The 20,593-nt window shown below is 45.2% G+C and overlaps 10 protein-coding genes across 10 annotated transcripts; 3 read left to right on the top strand and 7 right to left on the bottom strand.

The window, feature by feature from the left end:
• Positions 1 to 798: 798 nt before the first annotated feature.
• AOL_s00076g524 (uncharacterized protein) lies at positions 799 to 1,897 on the top strand (the record flags this gene model as incomplete). Its single annotated transcript, XM_011123076.1, has 2 exons — positions 799 to 991; positions 1,092 to 1,897. 2 exons carry the CDS (start codon positions 799 to 801, stop codon positions 1,895 to 1,897), a joined length of 999 nt encoding a protein of 332 aa, XP_011121378.1.
• A 110-nt stretch (positions 1,898 to 2,007) lies between these two features.
• Positions 2,008 to 3,094, bottom strand: AOL_s00076g523 (uncharacterized protein; the record flags this gene model as incomplete). The annotated part of the gene is made up of 3 exons (XM_011123075.1): positions 2,008 to 2,169; positions 2,333 to 2,484; positions 2,572 to 3,094. The coding sequence occupies 3 exons, from the start codon at positions 3,092 to 3,094 to the stop codon at positions 2,008 to 2,010; spliced, it is 837 nt and encodes a 278-aa protein (XP_011121377.1).
• A 1,164-nt stretch (positions 3,095 to 4,258) lies between these two features.
• On the bottom strand, positions 4,259 to 6,414 carry AOL_s00076g522 (uncharacterized protein; the record flags this gene model as incomplete). The annotated part of the gene is made up of 2 exons (XM_011123074.1): positions 4,259 to 5,344; positions 5,437 to 6,414. The coding sequence occupies 2 exons, from the start codon at positions 6,412 to 6,414 to the stop codon at positions 4,259 to 4,261; spliced, it is 2,064 nt and encodes a 687-aa protein (XP_011121376.1).
• A 1,305-nt stretch (positions 6,415 to 7,719) lies between these two features.
• AOL_s00076g521 (uncharacterized protein) lies at positions 7,720 to 8,407 on the bottom strand (the record flags this gene model as incomplete). Its single annotated transcript, XM_011123073.1, has 4 exons — positions 7,720 to 7,823; positions 7,883 to 7,999; positions 8,065 to 8,303; positions 8,385 to 8,407. 4 exons carry the CDS (start codon positions 8,405 to 8,407, stop codon positions 7,720 to 7,722), a joined length of 483 nt encoding a protein of 160 aa, XP_011121375.1.
• A 440-nt stretch (positions 8,408 to 8,847) lies between these two features.
• On the bottom strand, positions 8,848 to 10,821 carry AOL_s00076g520 (uncharacterized protein; the record flags this gene model as incomplete). Its single annotated transcript, XM_011123072.1, has 2 exons — positions 8,848 to 9,691; positions 9,758 to 10,821. 2 exons carry the CDS (start codon positions 10,819 to 10,821, stop codon positions 8,848 to 8,850), a joined length of 1,908 nt encoding a protein of 635 aa, XP_011121374.1.
• Positions 10,822 to 11,403: 582 nt separating this feature from the next.
• AOL_s00076g519 (uncharacterized protein) lies at positions 11,404 to 12,201 on the bottom strand (the record flags this gene model as incomplete). Its single annotated transcript, XM_011123071.1, has 1 exon — positions 11,404 to 12,201. The coding sequence occupies one exon, from the start codon at positions 12,199 to 12,201 to the stop codon at positions 11,404 to 11,406; it is 798 nt and encodes a 265-aa protein (XP_011121373.1).
• A 1,819-nt stretch (positions 12,202 to 14,020) lies between these two features.
• On the top strand, positions 14,021 to 15,995 carry AOL_s00076g518 (uncharacterized protein; the record flags this gene model as incomplete). The annotated part of the gene is made up of 4 exons (XM_011123070.1): positions 14,021 to 14,172; positions 14,254 to 14,524; positions 14,627 to 14,776; positions 14,847 to 15,995. 4 exons carry the CDS (start codon positions 14,021 to 14,023, stop codon positions 15,993 to 15,995), a joined length of 1,722 nt encoding a protein of 573 aa, XP_011121372.1.
• Positions 15,996 to 16,958: 963 nt separating this feature from the next.
• Positions 16,959 to 17,729, top strand: AOL_s00076g517 (uncharacterized protein; the record flags this gene model as incomplete). Its single annotated transcript, XM_011123069.1, has 1 exon — positions 16,959 to 17,729. The coding sequence occupies one exon, from the start codon at positions 16,959 to 16,961 to the stop codon at positions 17,727 to 17,729; it is 771 nt and encodes a 256-aa protein (XP_011121371.1).
• Positions 17,730 to 18,626: 897 nt separating this feature from the next.
• AOL_s00076g516 (uncharacterized protein) lies at positions 18,627 to 19,145 on the bottom strand (the record flags this gene model as incomplete). The annotated part of the gene is made up of 1 exon (XM_011123068.1): positions 18,627 to 19,145. One exon carries the CDS (start codon positions 19,143 to 19,145, stop codon positions 18,627 to 18,629), a length of 519 nt encoding a protein of 172 aa, XP_011121370.1.
• A 243-nt stretch (positions 19,146 to 19,388) lies between these two features.
• On the bottom strand, positions 19,389 to 20,345 carry AOL_s00076g515 (uncharacterized protein; the record flags this gene model as incomplete). Its single annotated transcript, XM_011123067.1, has 2 exons — positions 19,389 to 20,015; positions 20,130 to 20,345. 2 exons carry the CDS (start codon positions 20,343 to 20,345, stop codon positions 19,389 to 19,391), a joined length of 843 nt encoding a protein of 280 aa, XP_011121369.1.
• Between the last annotated feature and the right edge of the window lie 248 nt (positions 20,346 to 20,593).

Genomic DNA, 20,593 nt, shown 5'->3' with positions numbered 1-20,593 from the left:
CCAGGAAATCGCGATCGATTCGGAAGAGGGATTTGAAGGAGGGTTTCTCCAGAATAGCGGCGAAGGGTTCCCGGCACCTTATATCCTATGTGCCGTAGTTCGTGGGATTTGGCGAGAAACTAAGGATTTGCGGCTGATAGAAATAGAATCAAACCACCACCATCCAGGCATCTCTTGTTACTAACATTGGCCACTATTAGCTACCTATTCAAATCGAGGGAAGGGATGGAACATTAGCTGCAGGCCATTAAGCTTTTTTCCTCCTTCCTCCTCCTTTCAGAGCCGAAAAAAAAAAGCTGAATTGTGATAGCCTCGTGGGTCGGAACTTGGACACGATAGCTTGACAAATTGACTCTAGTTCTACATGCGCCAGCTGCATGCACGATGCCAGGACCCCGGCGCTTTGGGCAAGTGATGGGGATATTAATTGGGTTAGAAAGACCAATGAAAATAGACCAAAAGAGCCGCATCGCATTCTGGCGGAACCAATTCCGCAAACACCCAGATAGTGAGTGAAATTCACCAGTTCCATCATTTGGAAAACTTTCAATCACGGATTTTCATGGAACTGGTAGTCAGCTCAACTCGAGTTGTACTTTTGTAGATACGGATTCTTGTACCACCTCAGGGTCTCACTGCTCCAAAAATGCCAGATTGAGTAATTGCCCAGTTGGGAAGATATCACGATCGGCGTAATATCAACCGGCGACCGACTCACAAGGTCGCGCGTTGTTATACCATGTCGCGACATCAACCGGACTGAACCCCACAACACTGACAGTGGACTACTCGATCGGAATGGATGAATCTGTCCGCAATTCGATTAATTCCCGGCCCGTTAAACGGAGACGACATGATACGCCGGTGGACAAAGACGAGACAGATAGCACTAGTAGTCGTGCGGAAAGTCCACCTTTGCTAGGTGAAGCATCGTCTTCGCATGGTGTAGTGGCACCGAAAGCTACAGCGGCCGAAGGGAAGAAGAACGCTTGTAAGTAATAACATCTATATAGATATATCATCCAAGCACCTATGTATCGGACTATATCTATAGCATCCATGGCCTTGGTTACTAACATATATGAGTTAAGTCACGGAACTAATGTCCAAGAAGCCCAAACCTAACCCACCGGCGCCAAAGACACAGCGGCCCAGTCCGAATCCATATTTCCTAAACTCTGACCCTCGCGCCGGTCTTGCCGTCTACCTAGCTGATCCAGCATCTGTTCCTTCAAAATCAATGCTCTTCTATAACGACGATTTCGTAGTAATAAAAGACGCATTTCCCAAAGCAACCGTTCACGCTCTGATTCTCCCTCGAGATATTTCAATAACCCATCTCCAACCTCTTGAACTACTAAATTCAAACCCGGAATTACTCGCTTCTATTCGCAAAATTGCACTCCAAACTCGTGACCTCTTGGCCAAGGAACTCTGTCGAATTCATCTGAAAACCTCAGTTCTAGAACAAACTCGTCAAAAGGCCTTTGAAGAACTTGAAGAACGAGCGATCTCCGAACCAGGTTTTGATCCTGACTCCGAAGAATCGCAGGCACTATTACCCCCCGGTAGGAATTGGGCATCATGCATCAAAATCGGTGTTCACGCCCGCCCGTCAATGTCAAATCTTCATATCCACGTAATCTCGGAAGATATGCATTCTGAACGAGTCAAGAAAAAGAACCATTTTAACTCTTTTAACTCGGGATTTTTTGTGAACTTGGACGAGTTCCCGCTTGATAAGGATGATGAAAGGATTCCGGGAGTAGGGCATGTGACGAATGGAATGCTCAAGGGAGATATGGTCTGCTGGAGATGTAAAAAGAATTTTAAGAATCATTTTAAGGAATTAAAGGACCATTTAGAGGTTGAGTACGAGGCATGGAAGATGATATGACATCTTCCAGGGAACAGTCTGCTTCTTTTCTACAAAGCTTTAGAGAAGAATGGTACAAATCAAACGTTAGATATTGGTTCAATCAGAGTGGCTTGAACAAAATCCCTTGATTATTTCACACATCTGTGAGATGCATTGTTGGACATAAATCCAAAAAGAAGAGTACAATACTCGCTAGAGCCTTGCACCTGCAGTATTGTAAGGGCGTTGATATCAAACCTAAGCTCCAAAACATCATATGACAATGAGCCGGCATCCAACATGACCAATTCCTATTTATTATAATATTAAGCCACGGATTCTTTTCAATTCGTAATAAGAGGAGGTGCCAATATAACCTATTATATTTTCGAATTTCGCCACATTGTCAGAACTTCTCTTCAAATAAGATAAGATTCGTTATAACGCTAGAGCTCAAGAGCTTGAGTTACTTACGTTCAACCCGATGTACTCGCAATTCTTTGGATCTTCCGTCGTGCTCCCACCATTGACATAGTAAATCATTTGCCAGTAACCCCCCTTTCTATCTCTTCGCTTGCATGCGATAAACCCATTCGTGACTAGATTTGGGGTTTTCCAGTAGAGACCTATCCACATAAATTCGTTAGTTAGCCTGGAGAAAATGAAATAGCACGATAGCCATCCCGAAACTACGAAGGAGGACTGGAAATCACCATATTCAGCAACGTCACCACCCCCAATCAACTCAAACAACTTATGGCTCCTCCTAAAATCCGGCTTCGACTTTCTTGTCAAGTTTTGAAAAATAAACTCTGCCATTCCTGTTAATGTCGCCGCATTATACGTAATATTCCTAAACCCGCCGACCGGTCCCAGATCAAATAAATTATTTGAAAAGTCTCTACCAACGCTATATAAGATACCCTTTCGCATCTGAATAGCCAACGTTGGCGACTTGAGACTTCCGTCTATTACAGCCCGCTGGGTGCCCCGCACTTTATCGTCTGGACGTAAGACGACATTTCGGCCGTCGATTTCTGGGTTGCTGGCGCGGACTTGGAGGTAGACTGGTGGACGTTGGTTTGTGGTGTCTGTTACGAATGCTTCGTACCAGTTTGTGGTGCAGGATGGGGTTACTGGAGCATAACGAGCTGGCTCGGGTTTGGCGATTGGGTCAGCCCTAGCGCCACTGAGGATGTAAGCGACGAGAAAGGTGGTTTTGAGCAGCATATGCATGCTTAAATTGAATATAAAAAATCGGAATTTACAAATTTACGATACTATCGAGGTAAGTAGAGAGAGGGCCAGAGTATACTAATATGTACTACTGGGTGAATGAACCAAGCTGTGGGTCCAAATGGTTCAATTTATATACTTCCTTATCCTAACCCCTACGCTCAATCGATCGAAGGCAAGGGAATTCAGCCTTAAATTCGTGAAAGCTTGAAAGCCATGTATCACGCACAAATCAGTGTTCAAAAACCATCACATCAATTGCCTTTAACGGCTGAAAAAAACATTAACGGAATCGAAATTAAGTAGTACGACATGGTACGGATGCTACCTTGCCAACCAATCTGCATGATAGTCAGCAGGGGACCTGAGCTGAAGGGGGAAGGGCGGTGACGTTGTGTAAGAGGTATGGGATGCAATTGGGAATGTTTGCCATCATGGGCGCACGCCTCTTTAAAGAATTGGGCGACCAGCATATCAGCTTTTGAGTAGTGCACGACGGTGCCGGTTGGTGAGGGGTTCGCCGACGCCGCATACACTTATCATCGATAACACCCTGTGAAATCGTGGTCTCGCATCGAGGTTAGTGAGATTGGGTGTCTTTGTAGAACCTATAGTATACTATAGCACTATGCATAGCTATGTCTCTATGGATATATATAACTACCGGCAGCTCGCAGTCTCTCAATTTACAACACCAAACCCAGGACTCAAAGTCGTACAAGTGTGTTCGTCATGAACTTAGATGGCGTCCAGCCACTTTATATTTTTTGATAATATGGGCCTATGGAGCGCTAAGGGCCATTATCTATATGTGGCTTTAACTAGAAGCCCGGAGTAAGAATTTCTTTAACTGTAAGAGGCTTTCTACGGAATCGTTCTCAACAATCGACCTTGTGGAAGGTTCAAAAAATCCTGTGCTATATATAATCTGTAGCTCTATGACGTTTGAAAGCCAGGTTTAAAAAATACTTGAACATTGCAAGCTGGTAAGGATAATATACATCATAAGAATGAAGATGCTATATTTGTAATTGAACTAGGTAAAATGCATTGGATATCATATACGCACTCTTCATGAATTCAAATCAACCGAACACGAGGTGATCGTGCTATCATTCTATGCCATCACCATATCAAATTAGCCACGCCAGTGTAAAAAAAACCTCACCATCCAAACTTTTCTGCTAAAATCTCCACATCCTTTCCTTCATATAGCAAATCTCTTCCAACGGTTCTGACTTCCCTCATCATAGCATCAGGTCCACAAACCAGTACTCCGGTTCTCCCATTCAATCTTGGTCCATCTTCGTCCTCTACCACTCTAATAACTTCCTTTCTCAAATCCGGCCGTTTTCCGTTAATGCCTCTAGTGATGAACTTTTTTACTTCAATCTCAAATTCTCGGGGTAAGGTCCTCTTGACTTCTTCTAATTTCTCGAGATCTTCTTCGATCCATTTCAGATGGTGTTCGTGGTGGACTATCCACACTAGAACAATCTTTCTCGGCTTCCCACCTTTCCCCTTTTTATTCTTATCCATTTCCCTTCTTATCAATTCACACATCAATGGCCAAGCAACCGCAATACCACTACCACCGGCAATGAACAGCGACTTCGTACACCCTCTCAAAGACCCCCTCGCATGTTCAGACCCATAAGGTCCATCGACGGTAACCTTAACCATCCCACCCATATCATATAACGCCTCTGTGAACCCCTTCAGCTTTCTAATCACTAGTACCATATCCTTCTCATTCCCATCATTAAGACTATTTCCCTCAAGATCATACCCAACCGGCGGGGTAAGTATTGTAAACGGATGAGCTTGAAATCTGTTCCACCCAGGGACAGTCAAGAAAACATGTCCTGCTGGCTCCCATTTCATAACCTTGTTCGATCCTTTCCCAAAATTTTTGATAGTGACCCTGATAGTACTTTCGTCAAGGACTTCAACTTCTCCATCGGCTGACCATCGTTTATTATATGCTCTATAAACAATCCTATCGGCCGCCCAGATGAGGAATGAAAAGACGACGTAAATTCTTGCAGCCGGGTGGTGAAGGTATAGGAATATCATGGCGATGGAAGCGAATGAGATGTGCGTAGCCAGGAACAATTCGTAGGCTTTTAGACGGATTTCGTCCATGGAGGTTATACCAAAGATCCAGAAGGCGATAAATGAAATCAGACCGAAGAAGATATCTGGCCGGAGAAGGATGCCAATGAATGTCAGACCGCGGTCGGTACCAGCCTGGTATGTATTGTTAGTATCCAAATGTTGTAACCCAGGAATTTCTAAACCGAAGGATGATATATCAACGGAAAGCGAGCAGAAGAACTTACAATAAAAATTCTATAAACGACATACATCCCTATAAAATGCACTATACTGGCTATATGTGACGTAGTAGCAACCATACGGTGAACAATCAAATGTTCTTCATAACTCCACCCGGTCAAATACTTGATCGGTGAGGTCTTCGCCGCCAATATGAAATTTAATGGCTGGTTCATAGTAAATACCATCCCCCACCTGTCAGCCATCAGGAAAAACCGAAGATCAGAGTTGTTGGTCCTGTCGAGCGGGTAGTAAATGTAGTATATAGATAAGAAGACTGATGTCCAAAAGAATAGCTGATTAACGATAAGGATAGAATTATGTGGTATCACGCGGCCTCGGGAGTCGTTAGGACGTTGATAGGTCATAAATCCTTTGAAACGGCGGTAAAGGAGTGTGTACCATGGTAATTTCGGCGTGGAGTTTTGTAGAAGAGGTTTGGATTCGTCTGAATCTATTTCGGCGGGAATAATAGCGCTGGAAGCACTAGAACTTGACGCTGTAGAGGCCGTTTCGACTACCGAAACATCCACATTTCCGGTCTTGTATCTTCTGTTATCCCTTCCAGCGGTTTCCTCTTTCTTCTTTTTCCTTTGTGCCTTCCTATATTCTCTTATCCTCCCCGCAGCCTTCCTAATCACAAAAACCCCGATAGGGAACAAAATACAACCGACGTTGTAGTATATACCCAACCATCTCGTAAACTCCATGGCATCGATAATAGCATTCTGATCCCCTCTATTACCCCCTTCAGCCGCAGCCGTAGAAATAGCATTTCGTTTAATAAGCTCCGAGACTCGTTCGCTTAGTACCGGGCGAAGATTAAAATGCGAGGAAGGCCACCACATGTTTAAGTTCTCGCTGTTGGTACTGCTGTCGTTGGTAGGCGACCCATTTGAATCGGATCCTGGATTAGCGAGTACCGTAGAGCCTGAGAAACGAAGGTCTGACGACCGTGTGGGATATGGATAACGAGGCGACATCTTAGAAACGGTGGCATTAAATAATTAACTTCAGTACCTATGATAGGAGAGGTACTTAGGTAAATGTTAGTGATTTCCCAGCAGCCGTAAGTGGTAGTCGCTACATCGGAGTTTCAAAAATTTAAAAGCTCGCGCGAGGATTTCTGAAAGTCGGATATACCAAGTTTAAATGATCCAAGGTCCAGAGCCCCCCCATGAAGAACAGTTAACAGCGAGAGCTGGCCAAGAGGTCCTTGCTTGGCCAGCTGTTTGTCGGAGCCAACCAGCGTCTTTCCTTCCGATGGCGCCATTTTCAACATCTTACGTCCGAGGGGGCAGCTTGCTAGAGAATAGTTTCCGAATAGTGTCCCCGTACGCAGACCCCTCAAGTCCGATTCGGCCTGATCCTTATCATGCGATCAAAAGTTTACTGGAGCCGAGCTCCGAAGAGCCAAGAAACGGCCGCGTGGAGGCAACTTGAACGAAGAGGTCTCCATAGTAGGAATCAAACCCGCCTGCAGACGCCAAACGTTAGCAAACTATTATGTACTGTCGGCAGAAAGACGACGAAAAAGAATGAGGGGGAAATACATTTACATATCGAAATTTTAGGGCGCGCATGAGCATGTGGGGGTATTGATTTGGGATGATGCTCATGCATGACCTTAGCTCAAGGCAACCATGTGGTTGAACCCCATGAAGAATTGGTCCTGTTTTTTTTTGATCTATCGTTCTCGGAGGGGTGCTTGTCATGTACGAGCGGATCTAATCTAAGCTTAAATGCCTGACGAGCGTGCCCAGGAATCCGGTGATATCTAATCTGATGCATCTGATATAACGATGAAAGCAGCCTGAGGTCACACTGCTTTCTTGGTGAAAGTTAATTAATTTAATTCATGTGGCTTCTTGCCCATGATTGATGGAAGTATGGAAAAGCCCAGTGCCGGGCCAATAATGAGTATATACAGGATTGTTGGCCGGAAACTAAAAAAGGTCGTCCTAACCAGGCTGAGGTATCTCAGCACCTACGAAACCTTGTTTTGAACAGGGTGCGGGCTGGGAACCCCTCTTTCACGACATCCTCGGAGACCTTCGTCATTCTCTCTTCCTACTTGTCGCTGGACTTGTATTTCCCACTTCATTTCGTCCAGGCGACCGCTCCGCCCCGGCGCCCGGGAAAGGGTGAAGAAATATTCCTACCCCGCTTCCCGGTTTGCACCTTCAATATCCCATCTTCTCGATGGGAATGACACCTCGCCCTTCGGCTTCGGGCTTTCCTTCACATGCAGCTGGTCGGGGCAGGTGGGTTTCTGAAGGTCGGGGCGATTAGCCCCCAAACTTCCCATCCTTGGCCCCGCCATTTGCAGATAGCGCAGTGACCCCCTTTCTAAGGCGGGTCAGAAAGTCGACACCGTTGGCCATGGTATGCTCTGATATATTGATTAGGAAAGATCCTTTGAATTATTATAAATGTAACCTGATCGCTTACTATTCTGGCCCCACGGCGAAGACTTGCTCTGGGTAGTCCACCCCTTATCGTTATTCTTATATAGAACAGGCTTGTCGTCTCCAGCAGCTTGAGAACCAGCAACTGCGTCCGTGTATCCTGTCGAACCCAGTCAGCCAAAATGCCGTCATATCCGACACACTCGACCCACTCGGAGTATCTACCTTTGGCAAGGAGATCCCTTAGCTCCTTCGCATTGAACCCGTTCACGGGTGCATGTTCGTCAACCATACCGCCCGAGAAACCAGGTGAATTATTAGCGTTATTATTAGAGAAGTTTCGATTATTCTGGGACTGGTAAGAAGAAGATCGTGAGTCGGAGCGACGAGGCTGGTTGTAGTTCTGGGAGGGAGTGGGAGATGGCGAGGCGCTATTATTCTGGGTGGATTGACGACGGCGCCATCTATAAATAGAGAGGACACACGAGCATTAGTATAGCACTTATACATGACGATCGGTCCCATAAGAACGGAATCTAGCTCACTTGTTCTCCTCGTTGGCAGACATGGTTCAGCTGTTCACGTGGTCGGGATGAGTGGACCAGCGTGCTCGAGCCAGTGCGATGGGCAGTATGTTACAGGTGAAGAGAAGAGGCCAGCTCTGGTGATTCGTAAGTCGTTACTTCGTCAGGAAGGGAGCGAGGTGATGACAATGATGAAGCTGAGGATCGGATGTCGAATGGGAGGTCGAGGATGTCGAGAGGAAAGCTGGGAGTTCTGAAGTTCGAGGTTGCAATTGTCGGGGAGGACAATCAATCGAGAGACAGCAACGCGACAACACCACAATAATGCAACAGCTCAACGCAAATGCACAATTTATTGCTCGTTACAACTTAGTCTTGAGGGGCACTGTAGTCTCAAGGCATCATCTCTTTACTACTATTCGATTGATCTATACTAAAAGTTCCAATATTCACTAGTTATAGATTGTAAAATGAGGGGGTTACATCACCGCCAATCTTCAATATCTTCCGGACCATAGATCTCTCCCAGATAAAACGAAATATCCGGTGTCCTGTCAGGCAGTAGATCCAAGAGGCCTTCGGGAAAGAAGGTACTTAACCCGGATCTGATAAAGCCTGCCCTCTCAAGTATAGCCGCGGACCGTTTCCCTTTTCCCGTAGAGATATACAAAGACCGGTTCAGTACCAACAATCTTCCCTGTCTTTTAACCCATAAGTAATCCTTGCTAACATTCCCTTCTTTAAATGTCTTAAACCTCTCCCTCTCCGCTTCGTCAAGTCTGGAGTCTCTGTTACAGTCTTGTAGTACCGCTTCTTTGAGCCTTTCAGTCCAGATATTGAGCACTGAAGGCACGGTAATACTATATTGCCACGATCCCGTAGTAAAAGGCCAGACCATTCTAAGCATATCCTCATAGAAAGTGTTTAGTAACGACTCAAATTTTCCGTAAAACGCTTCAGTAATAAACTCTTCTGCTATCGTTCCATTGAATCCAGCTGTAGTCTTTTTCTTGATGTATTCTGTAAGCATACCCGACACGACGTGTATATGAACCCTTAGGTTTTCCCCAGCGGCATCTAGCATGGGTCGTAAGCGCTCAAGCAAAGGCAAGAGTATTGCGTTCCGTGTTTTCTCCTCGGGCCGTAAACTTAGTGGGCTTGGAGGTAGGATGAAAAGTCGCTGGTCTCGAAAATCTTCAATATCGATTCTTATGTTACGGATTAGCGGCCAGTAGGCATCGGCAAGATGTAGCCTTTGAGACATGGGTTCCCTTGGTAGCGAGTCGTAGTGATCCTCGTATTCGCTTTCGATTATAGGTTCGGTGAGGCTTCAATCAAATGCCAAAATTAACTACGTATACACCAACAGAAAATTTGAATAGTGTCTAACTCACTTTGTACGACCCTGCGTAAAAGAGTAAGTCACGGCCTCCCACGGGGTATTATACTGAACCTTAATCTTATTCTTATGCATATTCGTTGACAATCTTATCACAAACGTATTTTGCCCATAGAACCACTCAGTGGCCTCATGGTGTACCTGCTTATTAACGCGAAATATCGATAGATCAATCGCTATTTGCTTATATGTTGGAGGGTATGAACGGCGTCCCGGTACAATGACTGGCGGTGGGTCCCGGCTTAGGAGCTGTTTATAGATTTCATCTCTGATCTCGCGAGGGAGACCTAGAAAATGGAACGACCCTTCTCGAATGAATTTTTTGTTTGCATACCGGCGTTCGTTGTAATCGTCAGTTAAAGCCGGAGCTGGGGGTGGGGGAGGTCCCCATAGCCCGTTGGGCCTCGCTGGCGGTGGTGGGGGGATAACCCTGCGGTCCCAGCTAGGTCTAACGTTGTGCACATGTAGCCCCTGTGGTGGAGGAGGAGGAGAAGGAGGAGGGACAGGTAGAGGAGTTCCAGTCCATGAACTTAATACTGGGGCTGATATCTGCGGTGGTGGTGGTGACTGCCCTCCGAGACATTCGTACTCGCGCCAGTCGAAAGGTGGCGGCGGCGGCGGCCGTCGCCCCAGTCGTGGTACAAAACCAACAGCCCTAGACGGGGGAGCTGGAGGGCCTGATGGTGCGGGTGGAGGGGGCGGACTAGGCGTACTCCCCCAGGTATTCTGCCGGCTACCACTTGAAACCGCATCGGAGATGGATGAAACTATGGACGGAGGCCCATGACCACCTGGAAAACCTGGGGGGCGTCGAGATATAGATGACACTGACTGTTGGTCGTTCCGAGAGATAGGTGGTAGAGGTGGAGGAGGGGGTGGAGGCAGGGTTCCTGACATAGACCATCCCGGTAGTGGAGGCCTAGGTGCCCCAGCCCATGAATTTGAAGTCGAAATAGATGTGCCAATACTAGATTCCCCAAGCTGAACGGATTGGAACGAGGCATCTAGCTCCGTGTCATCAAGCGGGTCTTTCTGGGGGCGCGAGCTAAAGAACGACATTTTCTAAATCCCAGAGCCTGCCTTCTAGCTGGTGTTGATTGCTGCTCTAGCGTATGTTGTTCAGGTTTATAAATTATATATTCCATTTATCTACCTTCTTATCATTTCGAGATATTTCGACCACTATATATGTGTTCGATTATGCATGCATGCATGACAGGTCTCGATGTGGTTTGAACAAAGGTTGCGGCCCGTGCGCTGTAGCGCGCCGAATTCGCGACTGGTGAACTAAGTTGCACTTATGGATCGAATAATTAAGTCCGCGTTGCGTTTTTTACCCTCAGTGGACTTGGTTCATAGGCATGGGCACGGTTCGGCCTAAGGATCACGCCTAGGTTTTGGTTATGCACTCTAGATGCATATGTCTGGGGCGAAAAGGCTGTCACATGTCTTGGGAGATGTAAATTGGTCTCACAGATCCCAATGGGTTTAAAATTTTATGGCTAATAAGCGCAATGCGTTCTGTAGTTTCTGAACAATTGAAGAATGACCAATTGAGCAGATTCGTAGGTGTTTCCACTGCAATAAAGATCATCCTCTCTGGCGCGGAAGATTAAACTACAAAACACTCAGATTTAAAATTTACTTTTCCAAAGCCACCAATGTTTCTGCCGCATCATCTCCAAAGGCCTTCCAGCTCCTCCTCGCAAACCACGGCCCATAACTAATCCTCGCAACCCCTGCTTCTTCTAATTCCTTCAACCCCAATGGCGTCGGGCCAGTCCCATGTACCGCTAACTTCCCTCCAAACGCCTCCACCATCTCCTTGACCTCCTCGATAGTAATCACATGTTTTCCCACACCCCACACAAATACCGTCGTAGCACCAGCATCAAGGTATTTCTTTCCCCGCTCAATTGCATCCTTAATTGATCCTCCATATCCCAACACATCAGTCCTAGCGTTGATTACAAAGTCTGGAACACCAGCTTCTGACGCAGCTTTTAACGCCGTTCTAATCCTTTCGACTGCTTCTTCGGTGGGCCTTAATTCCTCGTGGCCAGTAGACGTGTCTGTCTTCAAATCTTCAATGTTTGCGCCAACAACACCAAGCGAAATAGCTGATTTGATAGTTTCGGCAATGTCGTTGTAGCCATCTTGAAGATCTGCGGATAACGGTTTGGTATCTGCAAATCCGGAGTTTTTAAGACCCTGGGTGACGTTCTTGATACCGACGAGATTGCCGGAAAGTGGAAGTTGTGCGTCAAGGATACCTTGAGTTGCGGCAATTGACCACGATGCTGTCGCGAGTGCCTTTGTGGATGCATGTGTGGCTACTGCTGCAGCGGTTGGGGCATCATGTACATTGGTAAGGATCAATGGCTTTCCGGGAATATGGAGAGACTTGAGGGTTCTAGCGAGAGTATTAAGACGGGACATGGTGAATAGAAAAAGGAAGTCTTCTTTTAGAGATATATTTTAAGAGTGTTGTTTTTGTGGTATTATTGTTAGGAGAATTTGGTGGGTCAGTAGACGTCTATGCGAGGGATGTTCAAGATGTTTCAGTGTGATCCGAACTGCTGTTTCGAATTCTGATAATTAGCTATTCTTCCACGGATATCTTTCTTTGAAGCGTTATATAAAGGCACAAAGTAACATTTAAAATCGAGTCGGGCCCGCCTTCCGCCATTTCCCGTCGACCACACTAACATTAAGCCGTGTGAGGAACTTAGCTGACTCAGCAGTCGAACATTACGTAAGGAGTCAATATCCATCTCTTTGGTGCAGCAGACTTTTGTGGATATTTGCGTCTATAGTGTATTTTTGAGTTCGGGGTCCTTGAATGTCGTGCTTTCCGGATGGCATTATCGGAAAAGATCCATGCTAAGAGTCATAGCATACCTAGCTATCGAGAGTCATATTTCAATTGCTTATGAAATCATTATCGCGAAATCGCGTTCGGCTATCAGTTTTCAAACAATTGCAATGTGCAAAATGGAAACCAGCAGGAAATCTATGGTGTATGCATGCGCATACCTAAAAGTTGTTCCATCAACAGAACGAAATCCGGTATCTTTCATATTACCAATTTTTACGTTACTAATTTTTTCACGTCACATAGTAGTATATCCGGGCCGGACTTATACCAATTCGATTGATAAGCATGTCATTTTTATGCCGGAGTTCCTTTCTTCCTAGGTTTTTGAAAGAACTTCGAAGACGAAAGAGTCGCCTGCACGAACATGTACATGTCGCCAAATCCCATGACCTCGGGTTTGCCGACGATATGACATACATAAGTATCCCGATTCGTCTCTCAATATTTGATCCATGCAATATCTTGTTAAAATTGTGAATTAGGAAGCTTTTTTAGGGATATTATCCTCTAGTAAATATTTTATTATGCGATCAGACTAAGAAAAGTGTTAAAATACCTATTAATCGTGATATATCGATAACCAGGAATCCAATCCATGTCCTTTTGGGAGGAAGTTTCGTTGACGAACACTGTGAAGTATTTCTATTCCCTAGGCTAATTAATGCATATACATGCATTATCGATTCTAAGGATAAATATCTTTCCAAAAGCGATATTGCATATATTGATCCAGTTGATGGCACTTGAAGATATCGGTCTTCGACTGTGATGGCCTTTCTGCCTTTTCCTCGCTGAGGCCGTTTGCATTTTCTAGATATGTGTCGTGCTTTATGCCCTATGTCCGGGAACCTTTGAGGAGAGTTAAAATTCATCTTCGATATACATACCTTATGTTTGTAGGCATATACTTAAAAAGTAGTACTTATGTTGAGGATAGAACTGGAACAGATCAGAGCGCAAACTCTGAATCAAGGTTAATATTCAGAAACATCCTACATGGATAAGTGCAGTATGCCACCAACCGGAATAACTCCGAGGAGCAGGGGTTCACCTGCCATAAGATCCGCGCTCCCATGATATGATATGATATGTCCTACCCCAAAGCTTGTTTTCCATCAACTGCTCCTTTTAGCATCCCCAAAAATGTCACCGGTGGTATCCTAGGCATGCAGCGCGGTAGCTACCCAGTTTCTGCATGGACCTTGGAAAAGGCCTCAAAGCACATCGTTACACTTCCCGAATTCCACTCTTCATCATCAACCATCTCCCCACAAACCACTACATCCACCAGCAGGCCATATGGAACATCCATTCTTATCCAAAGTGACCAGATTCTTAATTTTTGTAAATTGGTAAAATCGATTTGCGACGTTTGGCGAAATGGCTGCCGAAAGGCGCAGGCAGGGTAGAGACGAGGATGACGTCACACCACAGAGGCCGTCGGTTAACGATGCGAACGAAGTAAGCGACAAACTTCCAACGTCGCCGCCATACGATCTTCGTCTAACTGTAGTCGGTGCTTCCAACATTGCGTATGTCCTTATATTCCATCACCGTTTTCTAGGATAGTCAACAGTATTTAATGTTAGTACTGATGGCTTTTGCAAAATTAGAATCGCAGATTTGCGTGGTACCTCAGACCCTTACATCATAGGGAAGCTGAAAAACGTTAAAGGCCTGATCCCAGAAGTCGGAAAAGCCAGCCGTATCCATTTCAGAACCTCGACCAAGGCCAAGACTAGAGATCCGGAATGGCGAGAGACATGGAGGTTTGGCGGTGTGCGGGAGGGCACTTATATCAAATTAAAACTCTTCGACGAGGATGGTAAACAGGCTGTTGACGATAAGCTGGGTAGCATCAAGCTTGTTCTTCGAGATTTTGAAGTATGACCCCATGGATCCATTTTGATCCCAGGATTTTAGTTGGCTGTAAGGTGATTGTTGCCGATATGATCATGATACTGATTGTTGTTTGTGGCTGTATAGAATAATCTTCTAGATGGCTTGGAGCACACAAGGCACATCCCCATCAGAGGATACAAGGGAAAGAAGCACATCCAAGTGCTCACTGCATTCTTTGACCTCTGCAACCCAGAGGCTTACATGGACTCCCCGGAGCCTCATATCACTATCAATGTAATTATCCTCCTCTCAGTTGGTCTCGACGGTCACGTGAACACATAAAGCTAATAAGTGCCTTTCTCAGCTTCAACTTCTCCCACCGACATACCCTTCTAATCTATTGACACATCTTGTCAGTCCCACAAGATACTCTGTTCATTATTCTCCTCTTGCAAATCTTGTTACTACCACTCCCTCAAAAAAGAAGCAAAACACCTCCGAAGCACAAGAGGTACCTCCAGACGCGGCTTCACATCCCTCTACTTCCTTCAAAGCATATAAAATTGCTCTTGTCCATCCACCGCCTTCAAAGTCCCTCCAATTCCACGCCGACATGTCTCACTCCAAGGCTTTTGATCCCTCGAAGCTTCATTACCGCTTCTTTCGTCACCTCGTTCGCAAGCAATATCAGAACATCTATGGTCATGACAACAATACCGTTTATGGCGCTTGGGATGACTCCAACGATGTCGGTCAGGGCCTAGTCGATCTTCTTCAACCAGTCGAGAACAAACTTTTCACATTCGTTATCACTACCAATGGAGAATGGCGCTTCTGCGAGACCGGAGATGAGTATAAGATCAATCACCTCAGCAAGCACGGGATGCACTCCAATGGTGAAGAGAAAGTTGCCTGGAGCGGTGAATTCTTCATTCGTTTTGACAGGGACGTCACAGTAGAAGATGTCAAAGATGCTAAGATGTATGCTCGAGATGAAGAGCAAGCTAAAGTTGGTGGAGAAAAAGCTAATATCGCTGGAGTTCAACCCCAAGGACGTTGGAAGATCTATTTGGACAACGATAGCGGAACTTACTCTCCTGATAAGGAAAAGATTGCGACTTTCCGCGAGTTCATGGCTCAGAACCTCAAGGGCATTGAAGTCGTTGTCAAGAATTTCAAGGATGAAGGGTTGATGCGAGCTAAGAAGGAGCAAAAAGGAGAAGACGCTGATAGTGGTAACCAAGTAAAGGGCAAAAATACCGAAGACGAACAGCACGACCAAAATAAACCGGAAGGAAAAGAAGAAGGCGTTCAAGGCGAGCCAGCCAACGATGAGCCAGACAATGGTCAACCAGCCACGACCGTCCCAAAGCGTAAACCTCGTCGACTCATCAGCATTTTGAAGGAAGAGAACGAACGACGCCTTAATATTGAACGAGAGCAGGCTCAGAAGGAACGTCGGGCTCGTCGTGGCTCTAACTACAGCTCTGATCCCGACGAAAACCCTTATTGATTGGGTTCTCCATTTTAGATATTTAATTTCTCTTTTCTTTCTTCTTTGGGGTATCATTTTATGTATGCGAGATATGTTTTGTTTAAACATTGGAGAATATTTGTATTCTCCTTGATCATTGGGCCGGAGTCATCTGCGAACCTGGTATTCTTTGTATTGGTAATCATGATAATGCTTTCACAAGGGAATGTGACTCTGTTTGTAATATCCGCTCGAAGTCGTTCAATATAATCTCGGTGCCAGAGCATGCGCACTCCTTTCTAGTGCCGCAGTATACTCAACTGTCTAAGTTCTATTCTAGAGTTGCCCCCACCATGTCGCTATTATCAAACATTTGAAAATAATATTATCACCATGGGTCCGGTCCTTTGGTGCAAGCACACCGTCTATATACGAGACTAGGTCGAATAATAGTTCGTCAACTACCTAGGTATTATCAGAATAGGAATACTACATTTTGATATTCAAGTTTGAACATTGTCTCGTACCCAGGCCTGGAAGGCTTGAATATGAAATAAGCCATAAATCGCACTTTCTCTCAATAGATCAAGTCTAAAGTCGTGTTGCCGAGCAATGTAGTGGAAGCGTAAACTACAGTCTCCGTCACCCCATTATGTGTATACATAGGCTCTCTGTATGTTGATATTCCTGGTGTGAACTCCGTTCCCTTAGTTACGGAACTTACGACTATTTAAACGTCGACGCCATCTCCCTGACACCTCCATCTATCCAACAACGTACTCCACGGTCTTCTCCACAGCATCTTTAGCAACGTCCTGATCATCATCACGCTCTCTGACAACGGCATTGATACCTTTCTATCTACGTCTTAGCTATCGTCAGAGTCACTACCCAATTGCCGTTAGCAATTAGTTAGCGTCTATCAAGTATCTATCTATCCCTTAACCGTATGTTGGTGTCTGCTTGATTCTTACTTACCTCCTTACCTACCTATCTACAAAAATGGAAGTCGCGTCCTGGTTGCTAATTGAAATCGATGACTACAGAGTCAAAAGTCTCTACAGAAATTCTTTCAAGATGGAAGAAATTTCTGATTCCGAACACCCATCCCAGTCTATGTTGACTGTTCCGGCCTCTCCCATCCTTTCGAGGATGCCCGGAAAAGGGCCAAAACCCGAGCCATCGACCCCGAGGGGTCTAAAAAGAAAGACATCTCCGCCAATTTCTTCGAGGCCATCGAAAATGGCAACTCCGGGGCCATCAAAAAACCCGGAGACGATGACAGTCCGTGGTCTTTATAAGTACCACGGCCTCGGCCGCAAGAAGCTCGAGAAGTACCACAGCCCCGGATCGTTGAGACGATATGCCGAGGCCGAGCTTCAAAAGCTGCAAGCAATCTTCGACGAGGAGATTGCAAAGATCAAGTCGACGGATATCCCTTTGGCCCAGGAGATAACCTTCAGCAACATCGATGAGCTTGTTGAAGAAGCGATGGAACGTCTCGAAACTGAAAAACAGACGTTGACACACCTGAGAGGTGTCATCGTGCTGTACTCCAGGACCATCTTTCAGATCGCAGAGGACTTACTCGAGGAAATCGGGTATGTTACTGCCAGCCAGCAGGAAGAGGAGGATGGCAAGGAGGAGAAGGAGGAAGGTGACATTAAAGATGAAGAGATGGACGAAGACGAAGAGGGAAAAGAAGAGGAGGAGGATGAAGATGAAGATGAAGATGAAGATGAGAACGAGGACGATATCATCCTCGTCGATTAAGGAACTTGTTTTGACTATTCTATTTATCCATCTTGCTCCTTATAGCGTTTTTTTGTGTCCACGCGTGCGACCACCCATTCCTCTGTTGTTTCTAGACTTGTTTTAAACCTATCATTCTGTAATTTAATGATGAGACGACAGCACGCATACTTGAATGCACCACTCCTGCACGCTTGTATATAATATCTAATATTCCTTCGCATCACTTTTCATATCGACGCTCTTGTAATTATTATCTTCTATATGTTGATGAGATAAACTAGCTAGCTAGACGCAAGCGCAAGTCTATAGGTAGCTATATAGATGTCTAAGGACGAGTCGACGTCGTGGTTGACAACACAATTGTTTGTTGCAGTCTCGTAACCAGACTCGGATCTTTGTGTTGCGTGCTTGTTGTTTTTTGGTTAGCCTCCAGACTTTTGTGTTGCGATCGATGCACATAGCCGGTGGTCTAGTTCTAGTTTTTACACAGCCAGTCTAGAAATATACAGTAAGGAAGCCTATTATATCGATTGTACGAGCGTAGTATTACACTTTGGCAAAATTCGGCTCAGGTAGATGTAATCTAATCGAAAAGTATTGAAACCTTTTTGATGAAACCTCTTAGATAGTGTCGCAAAGTAGATATAGGAAGCTAGTGATATCATGGTATCGTATATTGAAATGAAATATTGGGAGCACGCATGGCTGATTATCTTGGGCCTAAGCTAGTTAAGCTAAGCTTAGAAACTCGGAATAAACTTTGTAAGACTGAACCCGAATGCTAGCCAAAGAAACCCAGTGATTCTATATATTTTAGAAAAAACCCCTCCATGGATCTCCGCCTATTTATATCGAAGACGTCCCACTAGCTGGAAGCCGTAGGGGAAAATTATGAAATATCCCGCCGTTGTTTAATTATTCTATCCGCCCCTCAAGCCCCCAATCGATTGAAAAATTAGATTTGAATAACCCTTCAAGAGGGTGATTTTCCTCCTGATCAAATAAAAATTTAAAAACCGTACCGACGACGTGTGCTAGACTCCATCTTCTGATGGGACTTTGACAGATGAGGTCAAACTTCATAAGCGATTTTTGGTATGCCCTATTGAATAGGATATCAGACCCCAAGATCTTTTGTATTTGATTATCCGAATTGACCATTTGCAAAAATTTCTCTAGGGAGAAGTCGTTGATTATGCCATCGGCCTCGATTTCACCGTAGACGACGTACTCCAATTTCCCGGAGTAGCTGATACCTTCGAGCAGACCTTTGGCCCTCATCCTTGGCCGAATTGTGGAAATATGCTGTATCGGCTGACGTATTTTCGACCTGTCGATAATAGAGATTCTTGCATTCTTCCGCATTCTAAAGGCTTTATGTAAAGCCCATAGTAGCGATGGGGTAGTACTGACAAAGTCGCTGCCTTCGTCCATTTTTTCGCCTTCGATATGAAAAGCGAGTGAAACGTCAAATCGTTCTAACTCGGACTCTGCTAAGATAGGCACCTGGTTGTCGCTGCCTGCAAACTTCCCAGAGCGAAATCCATTTATCCCATTTCGACCATGGGATGACCGGTTGTATGCCCGGTATAGGATTTCGGGTGCTAGTTTCTGAATTGGTCGTCTGGGCCGGTGAGGGACTCGGTGCTCTTCATTCATGTCTTCGTCTGACAAGTTCTACTTGCTTGAAGAGACTGAAGAGTCACTATCGCTGTTTTCGTCATCAGGCCCTCGATCCCTCCTGGTGTTTCGACATGTTAGGGGAGTATCTGCAATGCGAATATCCTCTTTCCTTCTCAGTACCAGCGCAACACCGACCCTTCGAGCCGCGCTTTTGAGCCCACTGGTAAAACTGGAATATTTGTATAGCTTATCATTGATGATAGCTGTTGCGACTTCTAGATATAACTTTTTATTGAGTGCCGTATATCTATACTCCGTAAATTGCGCCACGACCGAGTTTTTCCCACGGAATTTTTGGTGTTTCTGGCTGAGAATTCTGCTAAGTTCTTCATTGTTGACTGAATACGCAAGTTTCAGAACATACAAGTCGGTTTTTTCATCTTCCGTCCAGCGGTTGACGCGTTTACCGGTATATGGATTGATTCGAACACTATCGGAATCAGCTTCATGACCGCCCTCGTCGTCAGAAAGAGTCAAGTCAATGATAATTTGATCATTGGGCTTGATATCTACAGAACAGGATGAGCTCGGTGTTGTGCTTGCTGGAGAGCTCTGTGGGCTAGTTCTATTACAATCCGTGTAGACTAACACTTCAAATTCGGTAGATGCGTCTTCGCTCGGCTGCGGAATCACTTTTCATTAATCTTTCTGTCGTTGAAGTAATGAAAAGAAAACCCCTGGCTATAAGGAAGTACACCAAGAAGTAGGCTTGTTATCAAAGATTGTTAAAAGTACCTTTTGTTCGCCCATGAGATTGCTACCACAGTGTGGGCAAACTCCAGTTGGGATTGGTGCTGTGGCTTCAATCCTTTGTGGATTATTGTCCTCTTCTGCTTTCATATCATCTGAGAAATTTTGGTATTGATCTTGAGGCTCGGCTTCCCAGAGTTCACCTGCAGTGCCTATGCCACTCAGGGCCTCGTGATCAAGTACATCCCAGTTAAACGGCATTTTAATTCGGTTTCAAGCCTTCGGGTAGTTCAAGTTACCTAGTGAAGTTAGCGATCCATATAATACGCAAACTGTATAGAGAAGAGATTGTTTTACATACGAAACTATAAGAGCAAACGGAGTGACTGCTGAGCGAGAAAAGCTGGGTCTAGGACAATTTAAACATGATCATGAAGAGGGGGGCAGTCGATTTATATATCTTCCAGCCATCGCCGAGATCCCCCCCCCAAATCAATATCATAGCGTGG

This window comes from Orbilia oligospora, assembly GCF_000225545.1.
Source record: "Orbilia oligospora ATCC 24927 unplaced genomic scaffold scaffold00076, whole genome shotgun sequence".
In the NCBI taxonomy this organism is placed as follows: domain Eukaryota; kingdom Fungi; phylum Ascomycota; class Orbiliomycetes; order Orbiliales; family Orbiliaceae; genus Orbilia; species Orbilia oligospora.
Note: the sequence above shows the minus strand (reverse complement) of the source record. Positions and strands in the feature narration are given on the sequence as shown.